This window comes from Mytilus edulis, chromosome 6 (assembly GCF_963676685.1).
Source record: "Mytilus edulis chromosome 6, xbMytEdul2.2, whole genome shotgun sequence".
Classification (NCBI taxonomy): domain Eukaryota; kingdom Metazoa; phylum Mollusca; class Bivalvia; order Mytilida; family Mytilidae; genus Mytilus; species Mytilus edulis.
In genome coordinates, this window is record NC_092349.1 from 54,596,482 (window position 1) to 54,611,601 (window position 15,120).

At 31.6% G+C, this 15,120-nt stretch overlaps 1 protein-coding gene across 1 annotated transcript; it reads left to right on the forward strand.

Moving 5' to 3' along the window:
• The first annotated feature begins 5,350 nt into the window (after positions 1-5,350).
• Positions 5,351-12,292, forward strand: LOC139526134 (uncharacterized). The gene is made up of 5 exons (XM_071321277.1): positions 5,351-5,511; positions 8,474-8,574; positions 9,461-9,566; positions 10,883-11,025; positions 12,029-12,292. Exons 1-5 carry the CDS (start codon positions 5,370-5,372, stop codon positions 12,173-12,175), a joined length of 639 nt encoding a protein of 212 aa, XP_071177378.1. The 5' UTR covers positions 5,351-5,369; the 3' UTR covers positions 12,176-12,292.
• Positions 12,293-15,120: the final 2,828 nt, after the last annotated feature.

The following is a 15,120-nucleotide window of genomic DNA, read 5'->3' on the forward strand; positions in this document are numbered from 1 at the left end:
ATCAACTAATAATTATTCAAAATTAGTGTTGTATTAAAACAAATGTTGCTTCAGTAAGGCGTGTTTTTTTGGTAAGTGACATGTTGCGTGAACTATTATAAACAAAACGATCCAAGATCGGTCTCTGTGTCAAAGTCTGTACTGGCATCTTTAATTGCAGCGGAATATCTGTTTTTTTATAGTTTGTATATATGGCTTATCCAATGTACCACAATATCACAGCAACATGGACAATAAACCATCCATAAATTACGGCCCCCACCTTACACTAAAATAAAACCGTTTACTTGATGGGTATCAATATCCTAATATAATGCAAGCGAAAGACATTTATTGTTTACAATTAGTGTGTCTGTATTGTATAATGGCTAGAACGATGGGCGACAAGATAGTCTGTAGAATGTCAGTGCTTGTATCTACACAGTTGGCGGATGGACGATAACATTACTGTCTGCATTTGTTTCATTTAGTGCATGTATCATTTTCAAAACCGTTCTTGTTCAAGATTTCAAAAATTGTTTTCGTTGTTTTCAAATTCTTCCCATGGCCTTTTTCCGTAATGTGCCATTTCTCGTGTTATTCAGTTAACGACAATTGTTCAAATGCTACTGGGAATTGAAAGGTTTTTTTTGTTAGGAACAGTCAAACATTTATATGCCCAATGAAATTATTCCTGAAAATGATGTGGTTCAAATCAAAATAAAATCACAAGTCAAAGTAAACATATGGAAATTAAAAGAGCCAAATCTATGTTAGTCAAATTGTTGGGTACCTCATTAATGCATATTATAAACTTGTATTTCTAAGTAATATTAAGACTTATTAATTTTTTTTTTACTTTCTATATGAAAAAAAAATCACCATATATCTGAATGCATTTTTATACACTAATAACTAATTATAAACGACACATTTGGTTTATCGGGGGGAAACCACTCATGTTAGTTTGTATATAGCGGTATTTATTACTGTTGCCTTTTTTGATAGTTATATCAACCTATTTTATGTATGACAGTCAAATTCCAAAATGTTTTATAAATCATGAGCTTTAAGTTGTATAATACATGGCACTTCTTTCTTACTTGTGATAGTTAGGATTTCTTTTAGATTATATAAGTATTTGAAGTATGACAGTTGAATAACTAAACAATAGCATTACTAAAATTAACCTTTTTATTATTTATTATCATTTTGCTATGTTGTGTCACATACTATAAATATGTAGTTTTATGGCAATAAAGATTTGAATTGAATTGAACTAAAATCAACACTAGTACAAACAATATTTAATATATGTTTTAACAGGTAAATTACATTTCGCTTCGATGCAAATGAAAGCTTTTTAAAATAGTGAATCTCATTTTGTTTTATATTTAATACTTTTTGATAAATTTTATTTCAAAGTCGTGTATCGTTTCTTTAGTTGACTAGTATATATAGCTGAATTCTAAGTAAACATCAACATAAAAAATACAAACCATTAACATGCTTAGGAAATAAGTAATTTTGCGTATGTAATGAATTTAAGAATTATTTCCGCAATAATAAATATAAAAAAAATATATAAGTACTCTAAAGATCACCACAGCAATGTTAAATCCGCACATTTTTTTCAACCCTCGCCGGGATTCGAATTTGTGCTATTTGGATATCGAGACAACATTGTCAGCATTGGTGCAGTGCTCTAGACCAATCTACAACCTACAATGTAAACTGAACTCTATAAAAAAACGAAAAACACGTTTAAATTTCATAAACAAACGACAACTACTGTATATTTTTGTTTAGGGGCCAGCTGAAGGACGCCTCCGGGTTCGGGAATTTCTCGCTACATTGAAGACCTTTTGGTGTTTTTTATGGTCGGGTTGTTGTCTCTTTGACACATTCCTCATTTCCATTCTCGATGATTGAATATAAAACCGGTAAAAACATGCTAACAAAAATAGTTCGACGTCTAGTGTGAATTTTACATTACTATAAGACGTGTCACGGTACTTATCTATCCCACATTCATGTATTTGGTTTTGATGTTATATTAGTTATTCTCATAAGATTTTGTCTAATGTTTAGTCCGTTTCTGTGTGTGTTACATGTTAATGTTGTGTCGTTGTTCTCCTCTAATATTTAATGCGTTTCACTCAGTTTTAGTTTGTTACCCCGATTTCGTTTTTTGTCCATGGATTTACGAGTTTTGAACAGCGGTATACTACTGTTGCCTTTATCTAGCAGTGACCTTAAGCTTGTTAATTAACATACAATATTACTTATGCATGTTATAGTGGTATTAAAAAAATACTGCTATCATATCTTAAAAGTATCGCGTTCATATTAGAATTGATATCATTTGTTTATTTATGTACATTAGAAAAACACTTACAATTTTACACGAACATACATTTTTGCTTTTAACTAACTATTGAATATTCATTTAGACTTACTTTATGTTTTTACATGTTGTATTCGAACAAAAAGTTAAAAGTTGATATTTTCGCACCGAAACATATTTTTCGTTGCCGAAAATAACTTGTTGCGCATATTCACATTTTCATATTTAAAATGGTATTTCATATAAGACACTTTTTATCTATTCGCTCTTTACCATATACTTGGTGTGTGAAATGTCATTACCTGTTCAGTGGTTAAATTTTATTCAAACTAAAAAATGACTTTTTATAGATGTATACAACGAATTTTCAACATTATGTTTTCTTTTAAATACTAAACAAATTAAATCGTGTATTCCAATGACCATGATGATACAACAATATTAATGTAAAACTGATATTAGAAAAGGGCATTTAAAAGTAAATGAATAATTAACTATGTTTAAATCAAGATCCTTTGTGAATATTATAACAGTTGTTGTTTCATAGATTGGATCTTCACAAAAAAATAAAAACTATGTAGTGGAAAGGAATTTGGAACGAATATACATTTTGTTCTTATAATAATAATACTGTTCGACTGAATTTGATGTATCATGCGGTTCCTCTGTAGACAATACTTTATACTTTGAGAAATAACAAATTGTTTTCTAATTATGAATGTTTCAATAGAAGAAATTTCAAATTACATTAGCAATTGCTACACATCAATCAGGATATGCAATAAACTAATGAAAAAGGATATATTTTCAATTTCGTTTTAAAATTTAACAATCGGCAGTAAATAAAGTTTCATGCCATTGTATATAAGATCAACCATACTGAAATCATATAAAAATAATTATTTCAAAATGAACCTTATGCTTTAGTTTGCACCTGTCCTATATATCAGTAACCTGATGTTCAGTGGTTATCGTGTGTTGATGTGGTTTCTCGTTTTATATTTTTTCATATAGATTAAACCGTTGGTATTCCTGTTTGAATTTTTTATTTTTTTTGGGGGGGAGGGGGGCTTTAAAGCTTGGTATGCGCCAAGACTCCATGTTGAAAACCGTTCTTTGACCTATACTGGTTTACTGTGACGAATTGTGACTTGAATTCAGAGTTGTATCAATGGCACTTATACCACATCTTATCATATCTATTGAACAAGCAAAACTATTTTGAACAACACAGATTTGTAACAATTAAACTATAACTGAATAATTAAACATGAATATTACTTTGAATAAATAGAAACTATTATTTTGTTGCTGTTTTAGTTCTCAAAAATTAAATATGGTGTTTAATAAATGTTGTAATGGATAATTAAATCAAACAAGTTCCCGAAAGTTTAAGTTCGGACCAACTTTCCATATTTTTTTTTCTCATTAACTTTTTCATTTTACTATCACTATTATTATACATTTGATATTAAAAATGAGAAAAATTGATGAATGATAAGTTGCAAAGAAAAAATAACAAATGGTAAATTATCCAGAAGAAAATTGGAAAACGGTTTGATACTTGCTAGTGGTGATACCTACGTAAGGCTACAACCAGCAGTGATCATACCCTGAAGTTGTAAATTGTTCTACGCACTGCATACGCAATTTCACAATTAATATGTCTTTAGTTTTTTGTACGGCCCCAAGGAATTTGAAATTCAAAATTGAAACGTTGAAAATCTAGACAAGAATTCGAAGCGATAACGCAAACCCAGGCCAAGCAATAGAAACGTAAATATATCTAATATTATCATTCCTTGTCTTAAGAAAACTTTATTACAGCAAATTTTACAACATAATATTGGTATTTTCTTCAATCATACTGGCTATGATTATTATATTTTGAAGAACAAAATATGAGAAGAAGAGGATCCTAAATAATCAATATAAAAGTACATAACAGTAGACAAAAAATATATAAATACAACACTGACATGCAACAAATATTTACAAATGGTCAAACAAAGCTCTATGTTATAATTATACTTAACGATGATCATTACTATGATTAAAGTAACAAATTTTGTAAAAAGAATTTTATGAATTAGTAATATATTAAAAATGGAACAAAACAGACAGAACAAAGTGAGATTTCCGATATATTAGTCATTGATTTATCTGGGAAAGAATTCTCTACAGATTGTTCTTACATTTAACATTGGCGCCAGTTTTCATTCAAAAACAACATATATGAAATTTTATATTTAAATAAATCTATATGTAATTAATCAAATTACACAAAAAGGTATGGGTAAGCAGACAAAATATGTCTTGGTCCTACATGGATAAAACAAAAGGATTCTGAACATCAGTCGCCAACATCATTGTCGTAAAATAACAGATAAAGGTTTGATTGATTCAATAAACATAATCGATCAAAGGGTTTCGATGCATCAACGTTATCGTGCATTATATCTATTTTCAAACAGAGGAAATGGAAACCCACAATCTATGTTAAATGATAAAAAATATTTACAAATGAAAATGAAGAATTTGCACATTATTAATAACTCGTAACAAATAAAAGCTTATAAAACTGTAAACCTGAACGAAATTCATATTTCTATAACCCTATTTCCATGTTCACATCTGCTATGTACTTATGAAATAATATCTACATTGAATGCGAAAATTATGCTATTAATATTGATATTATTTTCCATTAACGATTTTTATGCAATTATGCGATTAGGTTAAACAAGGGCGATATGAAGAGATACTTTTGAGTAACGTGCTTGCCTCTTTTAATTTGAAATATTTTTCGGTAAATTGCTAACATTTAAATTGTATGCGGATAGTTTTGATAAAAAAAACAATTTCAGCATTTGTTGTAACGGTTAACTATTTGTTTTTACAAAGTGACATTATTCATGCTGCTTACTCCTTTCAAGATCCCCACACAAACATCGACATAAGACATTGCAAACGATTCTTTTCAAATAAAAAATGTGTTTTCAAACTGCTGGACGTTAATTCAAAAGAATATCAATCAGCTAAGATGGCAATTAAATCATTGCAACTTGTTATTATTGTAATAGCACTGATCACCACAGAAGTCCAATTACAACCTCTAACCAGTGGTTGTGAATGTCCTAGAGGTGATCGACACTCTCAAGCTCGATTCTGCAAAGCTGACTATGGTAAGTCAAGACTAAATGTATGCACCAAGCTAAGGGTATTGACTGATAGCTATAGGAAAAAACAAGTGTTATGAAAAAAAACCGTGAAGTTACGATGTTTTCTTACAAAGAAGAGTGTCCCATCAATGTTGTTGTTTAAGCAATATAAAATTTAATGCAGTGTGTTCTTATCAGAGGACAAACAGTTACTCTGTGTCAATATCAAACTCTTAGACAACAACATATACTTACTTAATACCTAATTGATAGTTTTTTGAAAACACCATTTCAGTCAATTTTTTGCAGAAAAAAAAATAGCAAAATGGTATTTTTATTCTCAGTGCTAGTAGTAAGATTGTTTTCATCAAACGTTTTCCTAGTTGTATACATTTTGTTTGTAAATCGGAATGATATTACTATGTTTGGTGCTTCAGATACTTTCTTATAAAATACTCGTTAATAATAGCTTTATCATTGACACTTTTAAAAATAAAAAAAAACGCAATTAAGTCATAATCTTTAATGTGTAAAAATTATTTGAATCTTTTGAAAACAAATAAAACATATGCATAGAAAATCTAATTTTACTTTTAATTATTTAGTTAATTATTCTTAACCAAGTTGTTGCTCCTTGTTGAAGTCCGTACGATGACCTACTATATTCCATGATCATATTATTGGGATTACATAGCATAAATAAAACTGGATTAAGATCGTAAAATTATCAATTTATTGTTTTTTTATTTTATTTCTCTTTCTGGTTTAATTTTGTTTTGCCATTTTCTTTACTCTAAAAACAAATTTCAATGATAAAAGTCTTTAAGACAGACACTGTCACGTTGCTCTGCTCATTATATTCAACATGCATGTGTATTAGTATTTTACTTCCAGTTACAATGTATGGCACTGTCTGGCATGTCTGACATTTTATGTTTTATTTTTTTAGTTGGCCTGAATTTGATATTCTAGTACATTGTATGTGTTTTCTACTTTACAAGTGAAATATATTTTTTAACTCGGTCACCGATTTCACTTGTAAAAAAGAAGATATGCAATGAAAACAAGACATTTATAAAGTGAAAAATAATATTAATTCATTTGGTTTTTTATTGGTAAATGATTTGAATTTGACGTATACATGGTATATGCATTCACATATGATTATAAAACAATATTTTCCACTGAATTTAATAACTTTATTGTAGATTAAGATTGACATTTCTATTGGCAAATATCCAATATCTTTTGTATGTTATATTGATATTTGTATGCATGTAACTTATTATATAGAAGGTAAGCACTTTTGTACAGATTAAACAATTACACTCATAACTGACCTAGAAAAGGTGTGTAATCAACATAAAATTCATGGAAACACATGGTTGCATCAAATAACATCAACTGGGAAATGTTTGGTTTTATATTTTACGAAGCTTACATATCAATTGATTGGGAAATATGAAACAAAAAATTCATTATTATTGACCTTGATCAACTTTAAATTTATCAATACATCATTGTACAAGTAGTACATTAACTACTTAATAATATATAATCCGTTAAAAAAGGAATTCAATGCATGCAATTGTATTGACAAATTGGGCCAAGTTGGTTATTGGAAAAGGTATTTTTATTAAATGTCATATTAGGTTCTTTTCTTAATAATTGAATACATCAAATACAAGCAAAAATAATTCTAGTGTTTTTAGGAAACAGTTATTTGCAAATTCCTTCGAATTCTTCAGTTTTGAAACACAAACTCGTGCACCATACTGAAGCGAAATGGAGTTCGATGAACAAGATCAAGTGAAAATGGACCCTAGCGCATCACATCGGTGATTTCTTATCGTATGACACAAGTGTGTTCTCTTGCAAGTATAACATGTTTCAGTGGTTGATATGTTTGACTTTGAAAGAAATTCATAAAACACATTTAAAGGTAACACTTTGTTATTGATGGCATTTGATTTTGAATGATCAATAGAAGTATAGTTTCATAATGCTAACGGTATTGCAGACTTGCTCACTGGGAAACGTCATAAGTGTACGGCGACATGTTATGATAGACGGTAAGATAAATTCGTTGCATAGTGTAATAGTTTATATGGTATATATAGGGTCAGTAAACTCCATATGGAGATTACAGTTTCGTGGAATTTACTGACCTCATATATACCGTATTAGGTCACTAGCACACTATGTAACTAATAATAACCCGTATAAGTATTAGGTAAAATAAGTATCATTTTCGTTTCACGAGCAGGGAGAAAATTCGCACAACCTATACTTATGTAATTTTTTCTTCACTTGAACTTCGTGTAATTTAAGTAAGTTTTAGACATAATATTCAATCCACCAGTTCAACCATCAAACATAGAAAGCGTTGAAAAGTGTTAAAATTAAACTCCATTGGCAAACTATAGTTTTTTTGATTTTCGCAACATTTTTTTGTTTAAATGTACAGAGCTATCAGTTTGATTAAGAGTAACCACATGTGGAGCAGGATCTGCTTACCCTTTCGGAGCACCTGAGATCAACCCTAGTGGGGTACGTGTTGCTTATTCTATATCTTTCTATGTTGTGTCATGTGTACAATTGTTTGTCTGTTTGTCTTTTTTTATTATTTTTAGACATGGCATTGTCAGTTTATTTTCGATTTATGTGTTTACTGTCCCTCTGGTATCTTTCGTCCCTCTTTTTAAATTCAAGGGAAAATAAAGTTTGTCCATATCTAATCAATTTTACTTGTCAGTAAAGGTACTAGGTAGCTATATAGTCTACTGTGTTGCATAAAAACGCCTGTTTAACAAAATACCACAGAAATGACTTCAGGAACATCTTTTTTTACTGCAAACTATTTACTATTCTTATCAAATCAAAGTAAGTATTTGAAAAATTACAATGAAGTTAAAATACAAATGATAAAACACAGTGTATCAAACTTATGGTATAACACCTAAATAATATCGTGTGACGTTTTCAGTATTGTATGGCAAAGTTAACAAGGAAGATCTGGATACAGCAGAACCCCTTGTCGATACTTCGACTAATAGGTACACAGTTCGCATACTAGCAGCAATGAAGGTACGACAATGTATGAAGCACCGAATGCACTGTGTCCAGTCGGCCACCTAGACTGAACTAAAATAATTCATCTGTCGGTGACCTATTGTTACATTTCCTCGCCAGTAGAATATAGAAATGTAACTCATAACTTGATAGGATAAATTTAAGTAGAAAGTTTTGAAATATAGCTCCTTTAAGGGGAGAATTTAAAATAAATGGACTTTTCGAGTTATTGTTTTACACTTTTGACATTGTGACATGGACATAGTGTTGTCAAATTGGTACTGATATTACATCTTCTTTATTCTACTTACTGGGTGATTGTAATGAATATCCACAGGCATATGATAGTTGAAGGATTGTTGATTTGCAATAATGCAACTAATTAAATAACCTATTTAATATGAAACGGTAATCGTGATCTGAACACACTAACTAATGAATAGTCAATTCATCGTAGTCAAGTAAATTTTCAAACATATATACTTCTGTCAATATAGAACTTATTTTTACATTTCTCCTCCATGCAAATAAGATATATTCAGTTCTTGGTATTAACATGCACATATTTTCTTTTTCGTTACAACGATGTAAAATGAGAAAATATGGAAATTGGCAACGAACAATAATTTGTTCCATAGCACAATACAAAATATAATCACAAAATTACTGAACTCAAAGGGAAATTCAAAATGGAAAGTCCTTAATCTAAGTTAACCCAACAGTATGACATTTCGAAAGCTTTTAAATGTTTCACTACACTTTTGCATGTTCAGCTCATGTCATCAAGAAGACTGAGAGATTCCCAATATGTACAGGAAGACCAGTATTAAACTGAGTGGTAGCGATATACTTTGAAATCATTTATAAAAGATACTATATATAGATATTCATTTCAAAACAGGGAGTTAGAGAACGTGTTGGTTCAGATATAATTATAGAGTCACCTGCTCGAGGGTTTGAGAACTGTGGAAGAAGGTTGACGGTTGGGGAATCATATATTCTAATGGGTAAGTCTAATAAAAAAAATAAAAAAAGATATGGTATGATTGCCAATGAGCTAACTATCCAAATAAGTTTAAATGATGTGATGTAATACATTATTTGCAAACTATATTCTCAATTCTCAATCTTATATACAAAAAAAAAGTAAAATCACAAGAATACTGAACTCCAAGGAAAATTCAGAACGGAAAATCCCTAATCAAATGGCAAAATCAAAAACCAAACAATTCAAACGACTGGTTAACAGCTGTCATATGACTGACCTGGTACAGGCATTTTCATATGTAGAAAATGGTGGATTGAACCTGGTTTTAAAGCTAGCTAAATCTCTCACTTGTATGACTGTTGAATCACTATCCATTATATTTACAACAATGTTTGAACCAAACAAACAGACGCAATAGGTAGAAATATAACAAACAGGCGTACAACAGCAACAAGAACCCAACCAACAACTGGGGGTGATCTTATGTGTTCCGAAAGGGTACGTAGATCCTGCTCCACATGTGACACTCGTCGTGTTGCTCATGTTATTACAAAGCCGGTATATAGTCTAATTCGGTTGGTCACATTCACGAAAAGGGAACTGGGTTGTAGTAAAGACATTGAAACAGTTTAATGCAAAACGAATCTTCGAAAGTACCAGAAGGATATTGTCAGTAATTGTTTTAATGATATTGAAGTATGTGTTCAGCAATTTTAAGACAAAACAAGAAACAAACTAAAAATCAGTCAGCGAAACAGACAAGACTAACAAAGACCAGAGTCTCCTGACTTGTGACAGGCGCAAGTTGCGCAAAAACAAATGTAACGTCAAAACCGTCAAGATTTTCATAAGAAAGAAATGTTTACTATATTAAGTTAGGGGCCTCGGTGGCCAATCGAAGTAGTTACTACTGTAATCACAAGTAGTCAACACTGAGGCTGTAAGTTCGAACCCCGCTTGTGCGGGTGCATCCGACTTCAATCTTTATTGACTAGGATTGTCAGCTTTCTATCAAAGGTGGTTTTCACCGAGCACTCCGGATTCCTCCACCAATAAACACTGGTCGTCACGAAATAGTCTTAATGCGGTGCTTACAAATGGTGTTAAAACACCAAAAATAAAATCAACAATATTGAGTTATTCAACACGTAAGGGCACAGTATTCATATATTACCATACAGCATACGGTTTATAACGATTAAACCAAGATAAGACAGCTATACACTGTATTGAAACCTTGTGGTTAATTTTGCTGTTCTATTAACGTTTATAATTATTTTTTTTTTGTTGAAATCTTAAACCTGATTACAATCTTAGCAATGTGTTAACTTGAAGGAAATAATGGCGTTGATGGAAAAAAGAAAATATATATCTGTGATCTAGTGACACAACTCAGCAACTTCTCAACTGACGAAGCATTTTACTTGTTTACTAGAGGCCTGTACTCATACAGATTCAACTGTGCAAGACGATGCAATGTATGTATAATGTAGAAAATAATTATATACGATATTTCTCTCCTGAATAAACAATAAACTGAGTACTAAAATGTTTAAAGTGCAAGGTATTTCACTATCGTGTCATATATGTCGGAGGTAACTTAGTATTTCTGTCTGAATGTCACATTATACATGTTATATAACTTTGGTTTGTGTCGCCTTGAATACATATAAGTCGTTATATAATATTTTGTCGTCATAAATCCTTTATATTATGACGTTACTGTGACCAAAATGAAGAAAAAAAACAGAAATACATGCTTATTAGAAATGCTAAATTGAAAAACAATGTATTTCTATTGGAAAAGTTGTAGTTTCGAAATTTTGGAAGGATGCGACATATCCAGGAAAGAGAAGGTAGGCAGAGATTTTAATACATTAAGCTAAGTTTAAATTGTCATTTAAAAATGGTTGTCATACTTGTAGTAGTTAAACAATAAAGCAGACAAAATCAAACCAAACTGTCGCTATCTCCTTTTTCTGGGTAGTCTGCATCTATCAAACTGTGGCAGCTACGTCTTTTCAGACAAATCTCTTCGATTATATCAAACGAAGATCTGCGTATAATTTGCACATGATTTCTACTTCGCTTTTGTTGAAAAAAGATATGATTATTCAAAAGGTTTTGACGACAAAACCATATACAATGACTCATTCAACATGTTCAAAATTAAAAATTTTGCAAACAATGCAAGTCGCCTACTCAGCAAAACACGCAAGGGTATGTATCAAGGTGCACTGCCTTTAAAAAAATGTTTTCTCTTTATTCATATTGATCTCCAAAAATATTTCAATGCTGTCGATCTCACCTTGGTAGAAGGTTTACTGTCGAATGAATTTCAGGCAGCAATTCAAACTTAAGAGTATGCCGTTTGGTTGGGCCTTGTACTCAAATAAGAGAATAATACAAATGTGGTATTTGCTAACCAACTCACGAAATTAAAGAATTGGATTATCATTCTGAATTGTATCTATCTTTCAGATTTTGACAGGAGAGTCAAAAGGATCAAGAGGATGTCATTTCAAATTTGACGATAGCAAAAAGGACAATTTGGGTTGCCTTGCAAGGCATGCACTGTGCAAAAGACAAAGAAGGGGATGTATTTGGTATAATGATGATAAATGTTAGAATGAAAAATATGGTCTACAGCATGTAAAACGTCAGTAAATTGCGAAATAAAAGTTACGAACATTATATCTCTTCAATTACCACGAATTGCAAGAATAGAATTTTATTGTAACTGAAAAGCAACGATTTGTCCACTGTTGAATTTCTGTATCATTGGCAATTATACCACATCATCGTGTATTAACTTCAAAATATCTCTATGCAATAAATTATAAAAAAACTGTACAGTGGTGATTCAAAAACTGTTAAACTCCCAGTGTCATCCAGAAATCTCTATAAAATAAAATTGAAAATGGAAATGGTGAATGTGCCAAAGAGACAACAACCCGAGAGCAGCAGACAACAGCAGAAGGTCACCAACATGTCTTCAATGCAACGAGAAATTCCCGCACCCGGAGGCGTCCTTCAGCTGGCCCTAAACAAATATTTATCAGTTCAGTGATAATGAACGCCATACTAAACTCTAAATTGTAAACAAGAAACTAAAAGTAAACATAAAACAAGACTAACAAAGACCAGAGGCTCCTGACTTGGCACAGGCGCAAAAACGCGGCGGGGTTAAACATGTTTGTGAGATCTCAACCCTCCCCCTATACCTCTAGCCAAGGCAGAAAAGTAAACGCATAACGATACGCACATTAAAATTAAGTTCAAGAGAAGCGTTTTATGGAGAGAAAAAAATCAGTCAAATAATTATTTTATCAAATAAGAAAATGGTTACTCTTGCGAAAAATCTTGAACCATTCCAATCGTTTCTTACTGGAAGGACTCATTTGGTTCTTAAATTTTAAAGATATCCTTCTTTCAAAAACAGCTAGGCATCAAGTTCAACATCAGTTCCCTTGCATCAAAAAGTAAAATCACAAAAATACTAAACACCGAGAAAAACTCTCAAAGGAAAAGCCCTGATCAAATGGCCAAATCAAAAGTTCAAACACATCATACGAATGGATAACAACTGTCATATTCCTTACTTAGTATAGGCATTTTGTGTTGCAGAAAATGGCTGACGAAAACCCGGCTCCACAGCCAGCCAAACTCCCACTTGTATGATAGTCGCATAAAAATCCACAAAATGTCTCCAAACAAAACCAAGATGTGTACTTATATAATGAAGTATTTTTAACAGGACAATTGTCATAAAAGATGTAACACAGTCAACAAATGCATTACAGACAGTAAATGGTGCATTCGGAGGTTTATAAACATAGAGACAAGTCAAATGTCGATGTAAGAGCGGTGTATGTTAACTTTGTTCACCGTCAATCTTATAATAACACGTGTCAAAGTTAGAACTCATTTTTACAAACAGATTCTGTCCGAAAATCGCGAATTGAAAATGTTCTACATGGTAAAACTGTTGAACGGAAAAGACTACCAATTATTATTGGATAGGCAGCCACTATCAATAGGGAACAGATAATAGCGGTAATATAAATTGCATTGATTTTATTTGTGTATTTTAAGAATACATGTACTTCGCAAAGCATCCTGATACCAATAATCGCATCATGAAATGTTTAATACCTAAAGCTACTTAAAATAAAATATCGGGCAGAGTTACGCAGACAGTTAAATCAAAAGGAATAATCCTGAACCGGGTGGGTCATCTTTAAATAAATAAGCATGCAGTCAAAATGTCAAAATCTGTGAATTCCATGAGTGTCCATTTCATCATTCATTTTTAGCTCACCTGGCCCGAAGGACAAAGTGAGCTTTTCTCATCACTTAGCGTCCGTCGTCTGTCGTCGTCGTTCGTCGTCGTCCGTCGTCGTTAACTTTTACAAAAATATTCTCCTCTGAAACTACTGGGCCAAATCAAATCAAACTTAACCACAATCATCATTGGGGTATCTAGTTTAAAAAATGTGTCTGGTGACCCCGCCAACCAAGCAAGATGGCCGCCATGGCTAAAAATAGAACATAGCGGTTGAATGTAGATTTTGGCTTATAACTCTGAAACCAAAGCATGTCGAGCAAATCTGACGAGGTAAAATTGTTTATCAAGTCAAGATCTATCTGCCCTAAAATTTTCGGATGAATCGGACAACCCCTGAATTGGTAATTTTAAGGAAATTTTGCTGTTTTTGGTTATTATCTTGAAGATTATTATAGATAAAAGATCGTCAAATAAGTCAACATGACCAAAATGGTCAGTTCATCCCTGAAGGAGTTATTGCCCTTTATAGTCATTTTTTTATCAATTTTTAGTAATTTTTTGTTATCTTTTACAAAAATCTTCTCCTCTGAAACTACTGGGCGAAATGTAGACAAACTTGACCACAATCATTATTGGTGTATCTAGTTTAAAAAAATGTGTAGGGTGACCCGGCCAACCAACCAAGATGGCCGCCATGGCTAAAAATAGAACATAGGGGTAAAATGTAGATTTTGGCTAATAACTCTGAAACCAAAGCATTTAGAAGAAATCTGACTGGATTAAATTGTTAATCAAGTTATGATCTACCTGCCCTAAATTTTCAGTCGAATCAGACAACTGCTTGTTGGATTGCTGCTCCTTAATTGGTAATTTTAAAGGAAATTTTACCGTTTATTATCTTGAATATTTTTATAGATAGAGATAAACTGTAAACAACAATAATGTTCAGCAAAGTAAGATCTACAAATAAGTCAACATGATCAAAATGGTCAGTTGACCCCTTAAGGAGTTATTGCCTTTTATCATGTTTATAGTCAATTTTTTACAATTTTCATAAATTTTGTAAATCTTTGTAAATTTTTAAAAATATTTTCCTCTGTTACTAATGGGCCAAGTTCATTATGATAGAGATAATTGTAAGTAGCAAGCACGTTCAGTAAAGTAAAAACTTCAAACACATCACCATTACCAAAACACAATTTTGTCATGAATCCATCTGTGTCCTTCGTTTAATATACATAAAGACCAAGGTGATCGACACAGGCTCTTTAGAGCCTCTAGTTCG